General features: G+C 32.9%; 1 protein-coding gene across 3 annotated transcripts in view; it reads left to right on the top strand.

Annotated features, from left to right (window-relative positions):
• Positions 1 to 23,359, top strand: part of LOC145681096 (protein kinase C-binding protein NELL1-like) — a 434,908-nt gene that overhangs the window by 401,387 nt on the left and 10,162 nt on the right. For all 3 annotated transcript variants that reach the window (XM_081752492.1, XM_081752491.1, XM_081752493.1), the window contains exons 7-13: positions 330 to 423; positions 2,367 to 2,558; positions 5,073 to 5,192; positions 9,537 to 9,797; positions 15,662 to 15,898; positions 18,552 to 18,665; positions 22,339 to 22,595. In XM_081752492.1, the coding sequence (XP_081608618.1) occupies positions 330 to 423; positions 2,367 to 2,558; positions 5,073 to 5,192; positions 9,537 to 9,797; positions 15,662 to 15,898; positions 18,552 to 18,665; positions 22,339 to 22,595 (1,275 nt within the window). The remainder of the gene's footprint in view (positions 1 to 329; positions 424 to 2,366; positions 2,559 to 5,072; positions 5,193 to 9,536; positions 9,798 to 15,661; positions 15,899 to 18,551; positions 18,666 to 22,338; positions 22,596 to 23,359) is intronic.

The following is a 23,359-nucleotide window of genomic DNA, read 5'->3' as shown; positions in this document are numbered from 1 at the left end:
TTTAGTTTACTAATGTAGAATTACGTAGAACTTCTTAAAGTTTCTTTTTCTCTCCTCAAAAACAGAAAAATTACGTATCTGTATTATGCCTAAGAAAGAGATTGTAAGTATAAAATACATGGATGCACGGTTGTTTTCTCAAGTACCTACTACTGAACAACCATAATAATACAAAAATAGTTAATGTATTGAATTCCACAATAGCCATACGCAATGAATTTGATTTAAATATTAATATTTAAATAATCTATTGCGCCTATACATGCTCTCGAACTCCACATTTACCGGTAATTCAAATGTTTATAGCTATTAAATGACTTCATTTCCAGCGTGGAGAAATACAGTGTCGCCCTGTACAGTGCCCAGAAGTATCGTGTAAAAATCCTGTATATTCACCTGGGGAATGCTGTCCAAGTTGCCTCAGTAAGTATTAAATTATGTAATAGGCAAATTATACATATATATATTTAAATCAGTTGCTTTATCGATTTTTTTTAAAGATTTGAAACATATGGACAAAGCATTGTGTTAAGTAGTTAGTTCTATAAGAATCTCTAAATCGCTTAATCTATATATATAAAAGAGAACGCACAAATCCTTTGTGAACTCATCACGCTAATACGGCTGAACCAATTTCTTTCATTTTTGGGGGGTTATTAGGATTTGGACCCTAGATGGTTTTTATCATATCACTTTAATTTTTAATTACCAGTGTCTTGAGATAATTGACCATTCAAGTGTCCATACGTACAAATCCTTTGTTATTAGTTCATCATAGGTAAAAATAAACGTATTTATATGCAACCCGCATGACCATGTGACTCGGCGGGTTAACATAAATGACAGGCGCTATAATTTTAACATTTACTGCAATTTGAAAGCGAAAAAGTAAAAATTATCTAAGTAACAAAGTTTATTGCGTTCCGGGGTGACCGCAGCGAAGCGGGGTGAACGCTGCTAGTCTTATATATAAAAGAGAACGTACAAATCCTTTGTTCCCTCATCACGCTAATACGGCTGAACCAATTTCTTTCATTTTTGGGGGGTTATTAGGATTTGGACCCTAGATGGTTTTTATCATATCACTTTAATTTTTAATTACCAGTGTCTTGAGATAATTGACCATTCAAGTGTCCATAACGTACAAATCCTTTGTTAGTTCATCATAGGTAAAAATAAACGTATTTATATGCAACCCGCATGACCGTGTCACTCGGCGGGTTAACATAAATGACAGGCGATATAATGTTAACATTTACTGCAATCTACTATGGTTTTTATCATATCACTTGAAAGCGAAAAAGTAAAAATTATCTAAGTAACAAAGTTTATTGCGTTCCGGGGTGACCGCAGCGAAGCGGGGCGGGTTAACATAAATGACAGGCGATATAATGTTAACATTTACTGCAATCTTCTATGGTTTTTATCATATCACTTGAAAGCGAAAAAGTAAAAATTATCTAAGTAACAAAGTTTATTGCGTTCCGGGGTGACCGCAGCGAAGCGGGGTGAACGCTGCTAGTTTGACGTATAAAAGAATTTTTCTTTAATGGAAAACTTTTTTTCCAAAAAGTAATTCTTTTATTTATTATTCAAATATAAGATACTCGACATTTTAAATGTTGAAGAGAATATTAATGTTTCAACGGTATATGTCAGATGAAGCATGCAAAAGTTTGTCAGGAAATAAATTTTGGTCATTGTATATAAAATAATAAGTAAAATTAAATCAAAGGAATCTTAACATATTTAAAACATAATCTGATAGGTCAGAATATGTGGCATGATACTCGTGATATCTCAGGGACTCTATAAAAAGTAAGAGAATGGTATTGAAAATTTATTAATGAGAATAGTCAGTACATAGTAAAATATATTAGAACATATAATAAGTATTCAAAGTTTCCAGTAATGTAATCTTCATACCCCTTAAAACTCCTCAAGTGAGTAATAATTGTACATTAAAATTTGAAATATATAAAGCCTGACAAAAGTTAAATATCAGCAATGAGCGTTATTAAGTAAATTCTCCTTCGATCTCTTACTATCAACATTTTAATTTAATTTTTATTTGATAGTATCAACTGAAAAGTAAAACAGTGCTCATATATATGACTGATAAGGAGTATTTATCGTTCATCGGCCTTATTCAGAATAGCAACGTTATTTTTTTTTTCCTTCCTGGTAAAATACCGGTCAGTTCGCAACCCTAATATAACCTAACACTTCAAACCTATAGCAGCCATCTCTATGATCTAGATCAACTTTGCGTGGTATATTTTTCTTAATGGGATTTATTGACTATTTTTGTTTGTACATTTGAATAGTAAGACTAATCTTTTACTTTCTGTATTGCTATGCAATAGAACAGTGTTACCTTCGAGGAGTTCTCTACGACCATGGAGAGTCTGTGAATCTGCGACAATGTGTGGAGTGTGAATGTCATGACGGATCAATGCACTGCAAGAGAATTGATCCAGAAACAATGTGCCCTTCTCTGCCGTGTTCCACCCTGGAGCAATTTAGTGTTCCTGGTGAATGCTGTAAATTTTGCCCAGGTATATTACCAAGAACATTGCATCATTCTAACAAAATAATTTTTGACACTTACATTTCTGTGTTAGTAAGTTCACAATCTTAGCATGTTTAAATGTGATTTTTTTTCTAATATTGCTTGTGTTTGTGCTTTTAATTATTGTTACTTTTCAATTTTCGAAGTTTCGAATTGGACTTGATTTCATTAATTGTTATTAGTCAACATATGTAAAATACATTACTAGGATTTAGTCATCAACTGGAGTCCAAAATGTATATTTTAATTATTCAGTTTAATTTGATAATTTTACTTTCTCTTCGAAATTTTCAAATATTACATCTAGTGCCTTATTTCATTCTTATAATACACCATATATTCCTTGATTTCACATTAGAAGGTTTCCTAGTTCATTGTAGTCAAGAAATATGAAATTGTTGCTGGATAATTCTAGTAAAATCACAAGCTCAAGCTACTGTAATTTTCTAAGTTTTATGTTAACTTAAACGAAATGCCATCATTTGACAAAGAAAGTACTAATTTATTTATTTTTGAATAAGTATGAAATTCTAAAAGTGTAATTAAAATTTAGCTCTAGTAAAATAATATATAACATAAGAACTTGCAGCAAATTTATTGTATATAGCTTCATTCTAATTACTGAATTTTCAAGTTACGAATGTAACAGATTATACATAATTCTAAATTAAATTAAATTAAACTTAAAGATAAGCATAATAAAGATATCGTGCAAGCTGATAAAATACTGACATATTTCCAAATACGATTTATATTGAAACAAATTCACTTTTGGTTAAAGTACTAGCGTTTCTGTCTTATATGAATGAGCTCCGGAATCGATCATCGGTGAGATTATATGTGGCTTTCTTCCTACCTGGAATCATAGATCCATGTTTCAAGGCGTTAATCTCCAAAGAACTAACATTATTTGTAATATGCAAATAGTCATCCTCTTATGTTTGATTGCCAGTGAGTTTCCTTCGAAAAACAACTTTTTTAGTGTTTTGATTAGGTACGTAGAATTAAGTAACTGAAGGCAGTATTGATTCTAATATATTCAGTATTGCTGTCTTTCTGCTCTATAACTTGGTAACTCTTTTGTCAAACAAGTTCTATCTAATTAGCTTGTAATCCTCGTTGTTTATGAGATTGAACTCAAAATCTTTACTATATTTCCTTCTTTACTTTCAAGAACTTCGCACAAATTTTGGTTTTATAAGTTGTACATATTACGATTCGTTTAAAAATCATTGGAAAGCAGGCCCGGATTGTTCCAGATGGCTAGGCGGCGATCGCTGCCCAGAGAGGTGCCAAATCAAAAGTGGGCCAAATGACAATTTCGATAAAGAAGGACACATAAATTTGGAATGAAATTACGTAAATCGAAATGAAAATTCATTACAGCAATTTATGATAGCAATATTAAAATTTACTATTGATAATTTCTTTTATCACGTCGCAACCATAGTAGATAATTCCATTACGACCACCCTGTAGGCCTATATGTACACACGATTTCGTGGATCACAAGTGCTTACTGATATTAACGTTCTTTCGAGAAGATTTTGTCGTGCTTGTTTCGGAAGATATATACCCCTCTTCCCGGAAAAATATTTCAGGCTACGTGCAGTGGGCGTTCCTTTGCAGCTTATCGTATCTCTTATTCACGAATACTAAAAACCGCCAGTGTTAACTTTACATTAATTCGTCCGTAGTTCTTTATTAACAAATTAAAAATTTCAGCCATCCCAAGACGAGATGAAAAAAAGGTATGCTAATGATTACTGTCTCATGGTATAAGGTACCGTGTGGCTGGTAAAGAATAGTGTGTTTTATCTAAGATAATAGTGTGCTTTTATCGTGGGAAAACAATGGACAGTTGGGGTAATAGTGGCTGGGGGGATTGAAAATTCGGGGCCAACACAATATGTCAGCCGCTGGGGCCAACTAGTAGTCAGTCCGGCCCAGTTGGAAAGGTAAAGAAGGAACGAATTTATAGATTCAGTTCTTATGTTTAATAGTAAGTTTGCGGATCATGTGTCATGTTTCCTGTTATATAGCTGAATCAGGACTTCTGCGGTATTCTCACATTTTTATTTATTTATTTAATAAAATAATTTTATTTATTTACTTATTTTTATTTATAATTATTATACATAATAAGCATGTGATGGATCTTACATATTCTGGATATTTAATTATACATTCCAATTAGTCATCAAATTGAACTCAGTTCGTGACAAAATTTATTTTTATAAGTGCATTTATTTCTTTTTTAAGTGTTAATTACATCAAGATGTCACAGTTTGATATACTTGACAGTTTCGCTAACAACCGGAATTCTGAGTTGCAATCTAATATTCTAACAGCAAATAGAGGCAAGTTCATATAGCAATAAATCTAACTACTAACAAATGTACAGCAAATAAAATTAAGTGGCAAATAACTAATATCCTTGGGGTATGCTTGCTAATATCGCTTTCACTAATACCAGCTACTTATATTTTTAATTATCTAGGTGTTGATTACTGCGCTAAGGGACATATGTGCCATGCTAATGCCACCTGCCTAAACTTACAAACTACTTACGCCTGTCAATGCAATGTTGGTTTTCATGGAGATGGTCACATGTGTAATGGTACGTATTTTTTTTTTATTACCAGATTTTTTCTCCATTAATTTGTTAATACTAGGTGTCAAGAAATAAGAATGCATGATTTTTTTCTTTGTGTGACTAATACAAGGTGTTAAGAAAATAATTGATCTAGATATGAAAGATATATATGTTTGTTTCATTTCTTAAGTATTCTGCCATGCCAATTATTGCTTCCGTCTTTTCGCACACTAAGGTCGTCTTCACGGATACTCGAAGTGAGTTTGGATGTTTAAACATTGGCAATAACTGTCTATGGAGGAATACCCAAGATCTGAAGGAAAACGTTTTTCTAAAAGTATCAATAGTTACTTAAAACTTTCTTATTTTTACAGTTTAAAAGCTGCACCACGGTTTCCTGTTCAATTTAAGTTTTTTTTAAAGACATATATTTTTTTTTTTTAAATAATGATTTCACTGAACATCAGTAATAGCATCTACTTGCGAACTGAAAGACCCTTCATTGTGTTTATGATATACAGTTTGTATCAAAAAAGACTTTATAACTTTGGAAACTCATATTGATTTATTCATTTAGCTTACAGACATGGTTTTGGTGTCATTTTGTAACAAAATACATCAAGTTTTTTTATTTATTTATTTATTTTTATTTATTTAACAATCATCAGATACCATATCTCAGAGGCCATTTTATACTGGATATCTCACAACAATCATAATAATGGAAAGGATTTGGGAACCGGCCAGGGCCTGTTTAGTAGGTACCATTCCGGCATTTGGCTGGTAGGACTGAGGAAAACCCTGGAAAACCCCAATCAGGATGGTCGGCAGCGGGAATCTAACCCGTGACCTCCCGAATGCGAAGCCAACGCTCTACCACTTGAGCTTTTTACCTTATACCTTAAGAGATTCAGTGTGGCTTCCATTGGTGATGCGGTACACATCTCATCTGAAGTCTCACTTGCTCTACAACGTCTTCAGATGTACGGGGACGAACCAAACATCCAGTTTCAATAAAACACTTATGCCACTTATAACTAATAGGCCTACTGGGAGGATCTTTACCATACTTTGTACGAAAATTACGTTGCACAGTTATCGCAGACTTGGTTTCTTCAAATCGAAACACACAACTAGCACGTTCGGGACCAGCAAAGGCAGCCATCTTTGCTCCAATTGCCGCTAGCGCTTGCGGTGGCTTGTTTCTGAACTAGTGTACTACGGGAGTCAAAATTTGATGTATTTTGCTACAAAATGACACCAAAACCATGTTTATAAGATTAATGGATCAATCAATATGAGTTTTCAAAGTTGTAATGTCCTTTTTTGATACACTTGATGTATTTTGCTACAAAATGACACCAAAACCATGTCTGTAAGATAAATGAATAATTCAATATGAGTTTTCAAAGTTGTAAAGTCCTTTTTTGATACACCCTGTATTGATAATTCATTATTGATTATCCATTACGTTGAAGTTAAAAAAGAAGTTAGAGTAATGATTTTTTTTTTTTTTTTTTTTTTTTAAGATTACAAGTGAGTACAAGAAACTAATACAAGTGTTTTCCAGCCAGGTTGTAAATAAATTGCTCTAGAGGTACATGTAAGAAAGACAATATGCTGATACTGACTAGTCGAAATTCTACTTACGAAATGAACAGAAGTGTTATAATTAATTATAGTGAAGTAGAGGAAGTAAATCAATTTACGAGGAAATATCTGAGCAACAATTATCTGCTACTACTTGGAACTAATGTCGAAAAACTTGAAGCAACGTAATAAAATAAATTATTATCTGGAAATATGTTTTACTACTCCACTAAAGAAAAGAAAATTCCAGTTTGATTTCCTTCATATGATATCCGTTTGACCCACCGAGAAAAGTCATAGTTGTTGTGGGTGTGTATATAAAAACAGAAGAAAACTATGTTCATTTATTGGCATATAAACCATTCATGGTATAAACACAAAAGAACAAATTGCATTGTTGGTTCATAGACACGGCAATTAAAATGACAAGAATTTAATGCAGGTAGTAGGGTAAGAAGTCCTTGGATTTTCATTAGCTAAAGATCTTTTAGGGCATAATTATGAGCAAGACATAATTTATGATGACCATTTAAAGCCTTTGTATGGAGCTTCTTTGATAGCAACTGCAATCCCAATAATCTGTGGGCTATCCCTCGTGGCGACTAGTATAGAACAACTTGAAACTACGTACAAGAATACAAGATATAAATTTGCTTGCTATGGGTATACGAATGCGAAAGTTGGACGCTAAATCTCAGGAATAGACAGACTGAAAGTGTTCGATAACAAAGGCTAGAGGGAAATATTCAGAGCAAAAAATAATGAAGCCAAGTGGAGAATGAAAAGGTTACACATCATGGAAATCCATGATACCTAAGAGTCACTGAATATACTGAGACGGAGTTCATAATTCGCATTGGAATGAGGACGAGATGATTAAAGTAGTGAGGGTCCCTACTGATCTGGAGAAGTCTATTTCCCTGACTTCTCCCTGACCTTTGGCAGAAAATTCCTGACTTTCATGACAGGTGTCGGATGATGTTGATATATAAATAACGAATAAATAAAGGTGAATATTTATATATAAGAATATTTATTCTATAGAGACAAGTAGTAATCAATTGCTCATACGTACATTCCACTTACCTCCCATAAAAATCTGAGCAACGTTCCATACTATGATCATTTATGGTTGGCTAAGCTGAAATTGGTGTACAGTTAATGTTAGAAAAATTATATTTTATAACATTGCCCTCATTTTCCCTGATTTCCAGTCTTTTTCCCTGAGCTTTCCAGACCTGCACCATTTTCCCTGAGTTTTCCTCACTTCCCTGACCAGTAGGAACCCTGTTAAAATGCAAGTAAGAAAATGGACATTAGAAAGGTCGAAAGTGAATGAGTTTATAATAGAAGGCAAGAACTTAAGGATGAATAAAACAATCTTGACTGGGTTGGATTAGCACAGCCTAGAATTTCCACTGCCACACTTTCACTTCTGTGGTTGAATCGGCAGAAGCAAGTTGTTAAATGTCTCTACTGAAGATAGAAACTTACATGCAGGGGGTTATTGGTATTCCAAAGCAGGTACAGCAAATATATAGATATGTAGGGAAAACAATATATAATATTATACCAAATCCTTTGTATATAGTTATAATACAGTAAAATTGAAAGAGTGAAATTATGCAATTGGGTCGTGAAGAAATAATCACGGCTACAGCTTATCGTGCTAGTGGGTTAAACACTACGCGTTTCATTTTATCAGATATAGATAACATTCATCATCGTCAATAAGTATATGAACAAATGATTAACTATATCAATTCTGTCCACAAATTGTAATTAAGTACTTATTCATGTTTACAGTCTTCATAAACAAACCAATTTGTGAAGTTTGTAAATTTACTAAAACGTAATTATAATTAGTGGGCGCATGTGGGGATATTCAAAATTAACAAAAAATTAGCTACTTACAATGACTCCTCCCTTGAAAAGTTTAAAGATTTTGACGTTTCGGAACTCTCAGCCGGTTCCTTCCTCAGTGGCAAAGTATTCCTTTCCGTTTTAATCCTTTTTACCTTGCTATTAAGGAAGGAACCAGCTGAGAGTTCCGAAACGTCAAAATCTTTAAATTTTTCAAGGGAGGAGTCATTCGTAAGTAGCCAATTTTTTGTTAATTACTAAAAGGTACTTCTTGTAATAGTATGATTATGTATATCTATGGAAAAAGTATTTTCTTTATATAGTAGAGTCTATTTGTAAATATTGCTATATTGTTATTATATATCTGTTGGAGAATAATTATTATGGGAAGAGCTGAAATTATTTTTAGTGTTAATACATGCAGATTTAGAGGTGGGCTGATCACGAATACGATAGTCAGTGGTTCTCTAACCCCTTCAATCATATCATTATATCATTCTCCTCTAACCACTTTAATCATACCATTTTATCATTTTTCTCTAATCACTTTAATCGTATCATTATATCATTCTCGTCTTACTGTTTTTGAATTTTAGACTTCATTTTTCCTAGATTTCAAAAATCGAAATATCCATTTCTACGAGTATTTTTCACTTGAATTTCCTCACTTTGAACACAATATGTCTTGATTGTTACCGGAAACTTACAGCCAAATGTCATTATAATAGTCAATTGGTTTAATTAGTCTTTTCAGTGCGTTCTAATTTCTGGACGACGAATTTCTGATGACAGACATGAAAAAAAAAAAAATGGAAAATGTAATTTGTGATTATACTTCTTTAAAAAGCAGTAATTATCTTCTATGCTTCAAGTGAATACCACAAATGAATTCTAATTTGCTCTCTGTCTTTCCAGATATTGACGAATGCCAAATGGAAGGGGGACTCGAAGGACACCATTGCCATAGTAATACTAAGTGCGTAAATACACCGGGTTCTTATGTGTGTGAATGTTTACCAGGGTACAAACAGCTAGATAAATTTAATTGTGTGGAACACGATGAATGTGATAGTGGGGATCATATGTGCCACGAAAATGCACTGTGCATTAATACATTAGGAAGTTATCATTGTGAATGTTTACCGGGTTATGAAGGAGATGGCTACACTTGCGCACGTAAGTACATTAAGAATTCATATTTTATTTTATAATTACTATTTTAAAATATGGTGGTCAGATTTATTAAACTCAAGATGAGAATTGATCTGTTCAATTTTAATATTAGATCATTAAAGATCCACTTCAACCATAGATATCTATTACTTCTTCCTACCATTCTTTTTCTTTACATATATATATATATATATATATATATATATATATATGTATGTATGTATTAGTGTGTGTGTGTGTGGGCTAGATATATCTAACGAAACAGCGAGATCCTCAATGATGTACTATATGCTGCAAGTTAGTCTTTTATATATATATATGGCTGATGACAACAGGCAATAACAGATACAAAGGAGCAAGTCTTTTGTACGAATTTCTCAGAGCTTGGAAAAATGACATTTAAGTCAAACTAAAACATTATATTTGTTGTAGGGATTGAGCACAAGAAAGCTAATAATTAAGTGTAAAGGCTTACCTTTTCAGCTTCAAACGACAATACCGAATCACAAAATAAATATTATATTTCAGGCATAAAACCTTCGCCATCCTCAGAACAAAAGGAACATAGGACATAGATAAAACCAAATTATGTGTTATGTATAGCGATATAGAAAGAGGAATTATTAAAATTTGTACAAAGCATAAAATGTGGTAGCATCTCATAGTGCCTTGAATGACATTTCCTGTTTTTCTGTTTCGCTGTATGTAGGTTGTGATGCTGTCCTGATGGTGGGTAAAGAATTGTTGCAGGAAATATATCTACGTGTTTTGTTGTTTGTTCTCTTAGGAAGTAGATAAACCAAGCCTTTATAAAATATAATTTTAAATTATTCATTTGTTTCTGATTCCATACATTTACTATTATATTTTCATTTTTACAAGTTTCAATTTTTAACTGTAAATTCAAATATTTGGCCTTCAATTATGAAACATCACAATCACATTTCTACTCATGAATTTCCAGTTTTTCTTTCAAACTTAAACTAGCAACATTTATCATGGTTTTTCTTATTTTCACGTAGTAATCAAAGCACCAAACTATTCATGATGACGGTGGGAGGTACTCGGTCAAAAAATGTAAAAAGCCATTCTGAATGAGGTTTTCCTGGTTTATCCTAATTCGCACCAGGCAAATGGGTCCCAGACCGCTTCCTTCCTTCCCTTTCCCCAGATAGTGTGCTCGCGGAGGGACATCATCTCTCATACGTGACGGGTTAAATGTCCATAGATGCCGAAAGCCCAGAAATCTTCACCCTAAATCATAAATCCTATTCATGATGAACTTGGAATTCTCACATAATACCTCGTTGAATGAAATATTTTGTTTCAATGATGTTATCAGTTGCTTCATCAGAAGCAAAGAAAAATTTAATTTTCTTTGGAATATCAGTCGAACAATAAAATTTTGTTCAGTTACGACTATGTGAAAAAAAAAAAAAAAAAAAACGGAGGAAGTTTCAAACAGAGTAAATACATGAGCCAGTATTAGAAATGTTTATCCACAGTAAGAAACATGATTAGGAAAAAGTTTTAGAATTATAAAGGTCAAGATTATTCATTAACTTGAGAAGTCATTCATTTCAAGTAGTATTAATTTATATAAATGCATATGACAATTTAATGTATGTTTTAGCTTCAAAATTCTTTTGTTGCAATTTTTGACTCTATATTACTGTAAAACATTATTAAAAAAGCATCAATAATTTCTGTTTAGCACTGAGAGTGAAATTAATAAGTGTTTTAAGAATTAGAAAACCAGTTGTTAACTGTTCATCTATTGTTACATTAATTTTGCCAGGATTGTTGATAATTCCATAGCAATTTGGAATAAAACTATCATAGTCAGACAGCGTATATACTATTTATGTATTATATTTTACATTTAAGTTTGTTTTTAGTGTTAATTATGTGCTTTCCTATACAGAGTCAAGTAAGTATTTTTATTAGTTTTAACGTAAATTTTCTGAGAAGTTTAATTTAGTATATTTTATTCCCGATTGTTTACTGATCATTTTTTCTATTTATCTCTCTCTTCCTGTTCGAAGACAATCAGAAGTGGAAAATTACCTTGTTTTGTTTTCCACTAATCTCCCCTATAAATTATTTATTATTTTGCTTACGTGTATGTAAGTATTGTCACAGAAAAAAGTAGTTTTAATACTGCCATGATTAAAAAGCTTTAAAGATTTAAAAAAAAAAGTCCTGTAAACGCTAGTACCAATCTGAAATTAAGATTTTGAAAGAGTAATCTTCAGAAGCCTCAATAAGTTAGAAGTGGAAGGGAAGTGTTTTTCCTTCTTTTATTTTTAAAGCAATGCTTCTCTAGTAATTTACAACTAAAAACTAGCTATCACAGAGCTATGAGTACAAATTCGTTTGGTACATTGAGTGCACAAAGTACGAGGTATGATCAAAAAATAAGGTGAATAATTTTATTAGAAACAAAATAATAAGCTTACATGGAATTTGATTTAATCTCCTTCAAAGTATTGTCCTTGGCTAGCAATGCATTTATCCCAACGTTGAATCCATGACTGGAAACATTTCTGGAAGGATTCTTTTGGAAGGGCCTTCAGCTGCTCTATCATGGCACTCTCAATATCGCATTGTACTAAATCTGGCGAGTAAGGCAGATGTAGACAGACAGGAACATTTTCCAGCCAAAAACTCGCGGATCAAAAGCAAGGTGTGGCACAGCGAGTTTTCGTGGTAAAGAAGAAAAAGCTATTTAAAATGCTTTTCACGGACCCATACGAGATGTTTAGTTCTTCGGAAAGCTCTCGAATAATCATTCGCCTTTTCAAACAAATCATTTGTGCCACGTTTTGCATCTTTTCATCTGTTTTTTACGTCGAAGGACGTCTCGATCGTTGCTCGTTTTCAACCGTCTTCTTGCAACCTTTGAATCGCTCATACTATTTTGTAAACAGTCTTCAGTGCCACCGCCGCTTCATCGCCATACACTGATTTTGATATTTCGTAAGTTTCTTTGGCTTTTTACAGCTTAGAACAAAACTTAATGTCGGGTAGTGACAGACACTCTTAACACATTCTCACTCTTCTGCCTCTGGAAGCCAACTAACGTATCACAACTCGTTCAAACTCTGCATTGACTATACCAACGGCTTACTAGTTGAAATGAATACAACATCGATAGATGGCACTGTGCACCGTACATTCACCGTACGTCTTGATCACACCTTGTAAATGTGGTTATCTTTAATACAAATAATTTTTCCTTTTGACGTTAAGAGGAAAAGTACATAGGTAGGTATAATGTACTATGTAAACGAAAAGGCCATGTCGGTTGTGTAAATTTCTATTATTGATTTTTCTGTTTAATTTTAAAGATGCTCTCTTATTAATTTATATTTTCTACAGTTTATTTGTACCTTATTATTATTACTATTATACTTCAACCCGGTTTAACTGAATGCCGATTAATAGAATTTCTGGTTTAATCGAATCGCTAAAATAATAAAAATGGCCTTTACCAAAGAAATGCTTAAAGAAAGTATCAGTTTTTTCATAAGCTTCATTGTTTTAGTCGTACGACTTTAGTAAGTTCAGTTTCAGTTCTGAAGGCATGATACGTAGTTAACGTCTATTCACCCTGAAAATACATCAATAACTATTCTATCAGACCTTGTTTCCACATTCTCAAACAACTGTAAACACAACACATTGAGCAAGGCTATGTGATAATATACAGGGTGTCTCAGAAGTCCCCTGACATAGGGTAACTCTGTTATTATCAGTTACAACAAAATGTAAGAGAGAAAACCGTCTCCAAATATGATGTTTTCAATCTAAAGTGAAGGAATTTTTAAATTGGACGTGCCGTTTGGGCTATACACTCTTTATGCGCCCAATGTTAAATGAAAATGCAACGTTGTCGTGTACCTGGACCCACAACATAAGTGAATGAAGCCCCCGCGTCGATAGCCAGCCCCCATTTCAAACATGCTCCCTTCACCATACTCTCACAAAATTTATTTACCTCCCGGTAAATGGCAACGTTGCATTTTCATTTAACATTGGGCCCAAACGGCTCGTCCGATTAAAAAAAATCTTTCACTTTAGATTGAAAACATCAAATTAGGAGACGGTTTTTCCTCTTACATTTTGTTGTAACTTTGATAGAACAGTTATTCTATGTCAGGGGACTTATGATACACCCTGTATAATATAAAACACACAAGTAACAGTTTTAACAGAATAACTGTCTTCATCAGACTTCCTGTTCATACTGATATGTGATTGTGTGTTTTATATACATTATTACATAGCCTTGCTCAGTGTGTTGTTATGGTTAGTTTGACAACATGAAAACAAGACCTGATAGAATAGATATAGAACATTTTCCGGAACTGAGAAAGAAAATGGACAAATGGAAGGGTAATAAAAAGTAGATCAAGAAAGAAGAACAACTTAAATTTGCAAGAAGAAGTAACGCCCAAAGGGTTAACAGTCGATAAGAAAGGGGTAGATTGCAGAACCACGAGATTTAGAAAGATATTAAAGAAAACGGAGAAAGAATTAATGTAGAACGAAATAAGAAGAAAGAAGAGAGAAATAAAGTAGATAAAGGACAGAAATACGAGAAAGAGAGAAGAAATAGAAGAAAGTGTGAGTATTTTTACAAAAGAATTTACGATGAAAGACTTGACACAGTAGGGGGAAAAGTTCAGAATAAAAGGAAAAAGAGAAAGGCAAAAGAATAGACTGGAAACAAGGAGAGAGAATAGACGAGAAAAGAGTAGTGGTCATAGGAGACATTGAGATTCCTGAAGAAGAGAAGCAGTTTTTAAGAGCAGGAGTGGAAGTCTGATGAAGATACAGTTATTGTGTTGAAACTGTTACGTGATTGTGTGTTTTATATACAGGGTTAGCATAAATGATTCATTCCTTTTTAAGTCTTTATTTTCAAAAGTATTATACGTACAAACAGACGAGAGACATATGAAAAGAACCACAAACTCACGAAGTTTGTACTGTGTGGCAGCACGAGTCCATTTTCTTGCCAATCTTGTGTGGCAGTGTACAGTGTGGCAAAGTGGCAGTACTAGGTTAGTACCTGTCGAAAATGGAGGAAAAGATTTTGTGTGCTTGAATATGCCAGATGTTCATCTATTATAACTGAGCAGCGTGTTTTCAGAAGAGAATTTGGAAAAGAACCACCATGCAAACAAAGCATTTTGCGGTAATATCGGTAATTCAAGGACACTGGTTGCTTATGTAAAGGAAAAGCATCTGGCCTCCCAGATCTCCTGATTTAACGCCCTACTTCTTCCTGTGAGAATACGTTAAGGACCTTGTTTACGTACCCCCACTACCGCAATCCTTAGTTAAGCTCAAAGAACATATCAGTGCTGTAGTGCAGACAATTGACAGAACTATGCTGCAAAATGTATATGGAATGAGCTCGGGTATCATCTGGTGTGTGTCGTGACACTAAAGGGGCACATATTGAACATTTGTAGAGGGTGTATAAACTTGGTGTGTTTGTGGTTCTTTTCATAAATCTTTCATGTGTGTGTATGTGTAATATTTTTGAAAATATAGCCTTTTCAAAATGAATGAATCATTTATGCTAACCCTGTTATATTATCACACAGTCTTGCTCAGTGTGTTATGTTTAGTTTGACAAAATATACAGTACTGTATATCAAAAAACCTTTATTCCGGTTCAACCGAAGCACCATCGTTTCCATCAAGTTTAGTTAAATGGGACTTTAGTGTATTATTAATATTATTATTATTATTATTATTATTATTATTATTATTATTATTATTATTATTATTATTATTATTATTATTATTATTATTTTATTATGTATGTTAATCACTATTTAATTTTTTCATAGCTGTATGCAATCAGACCTGCCTGAATGGTGGTGATTGTCTCTCTCCTGGCCAGTGTTCATGTAGAAAAGGCTACAATGGAAGTAGCTGTGAATTTGACCTAGATGAATGTGCCTTGGGTCTTCACCAATGCCACCCCAACTCAACTTGTGTAAATATGCTGGGTTGGTACTACTGCCAGTGCAAAGCAGGGTATCGCAGCATTCATCATGACAATAGCTTGGGGGCCATGTGTCAAGGTAAGTTACTCATTTATTTATTGTTACCTCTAACTGAATTTTAATAGATAACAGTGAAAGACCTTAGAGTGATTAACGTGAATTTAGGCGACAAATTTTACCCATTTATAGAGACATGGCATCACTCCAGCAAATTAAAATATATTTATATAATATAAATTGATCAAACAAAAGTTTAGATATTTGGATGTAACGACCTCTTAGTCAGACTCTTTGATTCTTAGTCATGACTTTTATATCTTTGTTACTTGATATTCCAACAAACTTAAAAAATATATATATATATATATATCATCAAAAAATTAAGAGAAAAAACTGAATTCACCTCTTATGGCATTTTCTTCAGAATGCTTATAACAGGAATAATAGAAGATAGAAAGTATTAGGGAATATTTAAGTTTCCTGATTGTTAATCAAATATAGAAAGAAATAGGCGAAGCCAAGAGCTTAGAGATTAAAAGAAAAACATATTCTAATGTAAGAGTTTCCGGAAGATACGAAATAGTTGGTTACTCTAAGAACATTATAGTGGGGAGAGTTTGGCTGTGTCGCTTAAGCATCTATTTTAATTTTTGGCGGGAAAAAAAGAAAGAATGAATGAAAGAAACACTAAATAGATATTACAATGTTGATTTAAGAGTCATTCCGAATGAAATTGGTGTCTTTTTATTTTAAAAAGAATAAAAAATGAAAATTTGAAGAACAGTCTTTTATGGCCTAAAATATATCGTGAATAGATCAATAATAATTTTGGATACATTATTTTCAACTAAGAATAGCGTCCATTTTGAACAAGTAGTAAAATCACACGAATTTGTCATTCAATGATTTTTATTCTAGCAGTAGATTAGTTTCTATTCTACTATGTACTTTCGATAACACATTTCTTAGTATTTTAATAAAATGTAAGAGAATAATTAAAGCGGTTAGAGCATTAAAGGTGGCATGTAACAAATTGAACATTTCGGGAAAATTGACTTTCACAACTTCGTCCGTTAACATAGCCCCTTCGTCGTTTCTGAATATTTGCACTCAGACGAGGAGTCACTAAATGATGTGTTACATAGCATGACTAACATATAACATGTGTATGAACCGCCAGAATTCAATGTTTCAAAAAATGTAACATAATATCTTTATCCTCTAAGCGCTTCAACTATTTTGTCTAAGTTCATTATAAAATTATAACAATTTATATTACAAAAATGTTTTGGATATTAGAAGTTTTACATTACAAAGAATTTTGTATATATTAAGAGGTTCAGAGCATCATATCCGATTTATTCTCTATTTCTAAAACTCCTATTTTGAATTGATAATTTGGATTATAGAGAAAATATCGTACGTTTATGCGAAAAAGTTGACCTGATTTTGAGTTTAACGTCCCTTTCAGCAGCGGGGCTATATGAGACGGGACCTATTGATTAACGTGGAATCCGAACCACATGAGCTCCAGCCTGGAATCGAACCCGGGTCTCCCACGCCAAAGGCGCGTACGCTAACCACTTAGCTACAGAGGAGCTCTGTACGGAAAAAATTCCTATTTAATTTTACGTATAGTGTAGATTATTTAAGCAACATTTTATTTTCCCACCTTATTTAAAATGTCTTGTGAAATGTAAATACCTTAGGTACCATTTTTTTTTTACTTTATAGTTACACGCTTCAGTTTATTCCTAACAAAACTATGCAAATTTTTATTTTAAAATAATTGATATTTACATAAGTGTCTATAAAAACAAATATATAGTAGAAACACTAACAAAAGCGCTTGACTTAAGACAGCAATTGTATATTATCAAAGCTTATCAGTTACACAACCGGACCCTTTCTTCAATTCTCTGCTTATTTTGTTATTACTAATACTAACTTTTAATCATCATTTCTATACTTCGACGATAAACCATTGTCATTTGAAAGCTCAGACTTCCGTTCATTACTTTCCGTGTGTGTATTTTTTTTATCTTGATCATATTTCCGTAGGTAATAATTTTGGTTTTCATATTTTTCCTCTAATAAATTCTGTTTGATCTTAAAATACTTTTTCGTTTCTTTATATATATATAAGGTGTTTCAAAACAACAACGACAACGTTTGGGAGGCGAGTCCTGATACCAAGATAAGACAAAAAATAAAGACCAACCTGGGTGCACAAATGCTTCCTTTCGGAGTTATAGGCTGCAGAAAACATGAAAAAATGAACTTTAAAGGTCCATAGCTCCAATACTATGTGACCTAGCATACAAATTATATGCCTGTAGCCAAACTTCCTCTATAAAAATTGTTGCTTGAGTACCTTAGGATTCTGAAACATGTATTTTTGGATAGGGCACATACTAGTTCCTAAGTAAAATCTTGACCCGACTACGGTAAGTTCCATAGCATTGAAGCAATGGTCTTTTAAAGTTATTATTATTATTATTATTATTATTATTATTTTCATGTTTTCGGCAGCCTATAACTCCGAAAGGAAGATTTGTGCACCCAGGTTGGTCTATATTTTTTGTCTTATCTTGGTATCAGGAATCATCTCCCAAACATCGTCGGCGTCGTTTTGAAACACCCTATATATATATAGGTATTCTTACGAATAATTAAATTTTAGTTTCAATAATGATTCTGAAGAGTAATCGTAGTTATCCTGTTATTTCAGATATTGACGAATGTGCTGAAGGCAATCATACCTGTCATAGAACAGCAGAATGCATCAATATTGAAGGCGGGTTCAAATGCCGTTGTCCAGAAAACGCCAAGGATTGTTCCTTAAGTATGTTTTCTTTACAGTTTCTTACATTATTTGAATACTAGAAGATTCTAGTTTCTATCATTTTAAATTAAATTATATTTAGTAAGTATATCAGTTGTGTTCTTCGATAGACCTTTGTAAAATCTATATCCACCTTTTATTTTGTGTTCACTTTTATGGGTTTATTGTAATATTTCTAGTAATTATTTTGTGTTTGGAAGTCATAAAATGTTTTTAAGTATTATTGTGAAACGTGTTCAATCTAAGAAGTGTGGGTAGAGGGGAGATAATATTTTACTGTATTCAGCAAAGTCATGTTTGAATAATATTTTACAAACCAGAAGAAAAAAAAATTCAGAGAAGGGAAAATGCCAATCATTCCTTCTACTGATAATACATTAGTTATGAAAATTAAGTAGTGAAACTGTACTTTTTCTGTGAAAATACCTTCTTTTAAATCATCAGCAAGAATACTAAATGATATGACAAACTTTACAGTGCTAATGCATTAATTCCAGTGAAAATATTTTCGATAGCTACTGCTGCTTTCATCTTCAATCGGTTGAAGTTCGAAAAACGATTAATATATTGAACTAACATGTTTGTGATACCTTTAATTAATATTAAATAAAACGTAAATTATGGTATGTTGGCAAACTTACTGTAAAAAAGTTACAATGTCTAAATAACCGGGGGTTTATCCATTTATTAAAGCATCAGAGAATACAACCCATGTAGATTTTACCACTGTTTACATTATGTGTCATCCCAGTAATTGATTCTTAGAGTTATGAAGTGGCTAATTTCTACATGTATTGTTGTCTGTGAAGTGATAGTTTGATAGTGGATGAACTGCAAGTTGTATTCCAGTTATTTAGTTCTTGTAATAGTTTTACTGTATGTTGACAAACATACTATAATTTACGTTTCATTGAATGTTAATTAATAGTCTCAAATATGTGATTTTAGTGTACTTGTTGTTTTTTCGTATTTTGAGCAATAGAGAATAAAAAGTAGCAGCGATTATCAAAAATATTTTCGCTGGAATAAATACATTGGCTCTGTAATGTTAAACATATCATTTAGTGAAGGAAAATTTGGCAGACGTATATATAGCATAATATGCAATAATATATATGAGCAGCAATTTTTTTCTGTAAAGCATTTCAATTATTAATTCTTATTATAGTAAGTAATATGCATTTATTTATTGATTATGTTATCCCGTGATTGTACCTTTTTCAATGCAATGAGAAATTTGAAATAAATTGGAAATGCTGGGCACCGTAAGCGAGTATAAGATTTCCTTCAACTGTGAGATTTTTATCGCATTACCATTGAAGTTCAATACCCACGAACAGAAGTGAGATATTTAAGTTTCTAACAAAATACAAGCCTTATTTCATTTCTAAAGTTACCCTGAAACACGTCCTTGAGTTTAGGATGAAGTTGCTCCCTTGTCCCTGACTGATGTCAACCAAAGGCAATATCCCCAATAGGAAGATTGACCGCGGCAATCTTTGGCCGCGGTGGCTCAGTGGTAGAGCGTTCACCTCTGGTGCATGGTGTCCTTGTTTCGATCCCAGCTCACACCAAGTGAGCTTTGTGGTGGACAAACACCTTGTACATGGGTTTTCTCGGGGTTCTTCCGTTTCCTCCCACTTTCTTCATTCCACCATGTCATTCATTTCTCATCATCACCGTCTCTTTTAGCCTAGGCGACATAACCGTGGGATGTAAAAATTAAAGATTTCGTTTCATTTCAAAACTCTCATCTCAAACAAAACATACATTACGTTTCATAAAGATTGGAGAATTTTCACTTTGTTTTATTATTTTTAATCGATGGCAGATAAATACTACTCCATAATTAAGCTATTTCAGCTCTAAGCAGTGGTAATGGTTGGACACTCTTAGGAAAAAATATACGCATTTTGCACCAAAATCGATTCTTTTCAGAGGTTAATATGAAACTTTTTCTTTTTAATCCCGGGATAAACTTACTCCTTACTCTTGACTGATTTCATTGGAGACTACGAGAATCCTCAAGGAACATGCACACCATGTTGTATAAAAATCAAGTAACTTTTACGAAAGCTATTGTGGAACATACTTTTAAAAGAGGATGTAAATTTAGTTTCTCACTCGACTTATTTTTAGGTTCATGCATTAGATATAATTGAGAAATCTTAACGAAAATATACGCCATATTGCATGAAAATAAAATAATTATTATTTGATTATTATTATTTTATCATGCTATTAAAGTAAGGAAAGTTCGGAATTTGGAAAAACTTACATCTTTTTTTACCCACTTATCCTTGACGATTTTACCCACAATCAATGAATATGGGCAGCATATCCTTAAAATAAATTATTTATTGCCAAGATTGAATAATTTTTATATAGTTTATACTGAAAAACTGTTTTATCACATTATGTATATATACAAACTTGGTACATGGTGTGGTTGTTATCCCCTTTTATTCCTTAATAAATTGCAACCCCAAGTAATAGGTTTAATTTGGAAAGTTGGAGCAAGTTTTAATTAAAATCGGATAAATTTTACAAGATTTATTGTGGAACAGACAGATACGCAAATGCTGATTAAGTCAAAGATTGGAAGTTTGACTGCAATAACAATATGGTGGAATGATGAAATGGAATATTCCAGATTAATATCATATGATGTTGAATAACTACAAAGATCACATGGCTTATGGTATTAGATCAAATTCGTGAATCTGAATTATTATTAAGCCATCAGAATTTCATAAATAGTTTGCAACCTAATTAACAATATAGTTTAGATTAGTTAAACTACAATATTATATAGTAATGACATTTAATTATAGTAATATGAAATGTATGTAGTAAAACACATTAAAATAAATATACAGTAGACTTCCGAGTATCCGGCTCGCGACTATCCGACCTAGTTTTCTTTTATCGTAATTAAATGAGGAAGACAAGGCGTTGAATTGGCAACATTGCCAAGGCATTGGAAGCGGGCGCCTGCTACGATCCTCCTACGTGTCGTGTGCAAAACACAAGTTGTGACAGGAAAAGAGCAGCGTTCTGCTCTTTGTTCATTGTTTCGTCAGTGTGTAACGGACCTGAATACAGTACGCTTGCCACTGTTCCTGATTATAACTGAACAGTACGTACAGTACTGTATTCGTAAGTTGTTCTTGTGGTATGCTTAATGTTCATAAAGAAATGAGTTCATAGAACTCCAGCCTATCTGGCTTTTTTTTTTTTTTATGTGGCCTGCCCATTAGGCCGGATACTCATGAGTCTGCTGTATAATGAAAATCATTAAATCAGGAATTTCAAAAGTTCTTTTCATTTAAACAACAACAATTAAATCAACCTGATTTCGCTTTAATTGAGTCATTATTGTTGTTGTAGTTTCTAGTCTCTTTCCAATACTAAGGTCATATAAACCGTATGTACAGTACGTTGCATGTGACCTCGGTGCTAGAAAGAGATCAGACCCTCCTAAATTAAAGAAGAGAATACGCTAGCAATTTAGCCATAATGGAGCTCGAATAACAGAGACATTTTAAATTACTTAATGATTTCTTTTTGTTCATAACATCTACAGATCTTTGTTTTATATTTATTGACATTTATTATTAATTGCTTCTTTCCTGTAAAATATATGTATAGAAAACTTATATTTTTCTTCTAGATTGTATGTACCAAGGTGTGGAGAGAACAAACGGGCAAACGTTTATTCCCGAAGGAAATTCATGTAAACGGTGTTCATGCCATGACGGTATTATAACCTGCGAAGACCCTAAGTGTGATTGCAGTGAACGAGATGTGAATCTCAAGTGCTGCCCCCACTGTGATAAATCATCAATTTGTAGACATCAGGAGCTTCATCACGTAATATTCAAGAATGGCGAACGTTGGATATATCAGTGTCAAACGTGTGAATGTTTGGTAAGGGTTATCAAATGAAGCATTTACGAATAAATGAACAAATATACATTAATTCAACGAACTTCAGTGTTAATTCATATAATAATTTCACTACTAGAAACTCTCATTTCATTATTGAACTATTCGTACCTGAAAAAATTTTGCTCCTTGTTCTTTATTTAATATTTGTTTAATTTTTCGATTAAACAATATCAAATTTATTAATGGGAAATATAGGGGAAATAGTAGGGGAAATATAGTAGGGGAAATCATAGGGGCCATCTCGTTAATAGTAGGGGAAAACAAGATCCTTTTAATGTGGAGAAAATGATTTTATATAGAGCTGATTAAAATGAAATGAAATCTTTGAGTTTTACGTCCCACGGTTATGCCGGTTAGGCTAAAGGAGACGGTGATGATGAGAGATGAATGAAATGGTGGAATGAAGAAAGTGGGAGGAAACGGGAGAACCCCGAAGAAACCCACGCACACGGTGTTTGTCTATCACAAAGTTCACTTGGCGGGAGCAAGGTTGGAACCCGGGACCCCAAGCACCAGAAGTGAACGCTCTACCACTGAGTCACCGCGGCCCCTATAAAGCTGATTACTTCGATAGTACTGTCTAAGAATAAAAGTTTGTAGATATGTTCAGGGTTTAAACTACTGTAACATTTTTTTATTAACATAGTATAGAATAAAATCACATTTCCAGAAGTGTTATTTTACCTTATAATATATGTATAATATTTTGTAAAAATTAGGAAGTTTCCTAACTAGTTTTAGTA

This window comes from Thermobia domestica, chromosome 3 (genome assembly GCF_964235325.1).
Source record: "Thermobia domestica chromosome 3, izTheDome1.hap1.1, whole genome shotgun sequence".
Lineage (NCBI taxonomy): Eukaryota > Metazoa > Arthropoda > Insecta > Zygentoma > Lepismatidae > Thermobia > Thermobia domestica.
The sequence above is the reverse complement of the archived record's forward strand: the minus strand, read 5'-3'. Positions and strand labels throughout refer to the sequence as shown.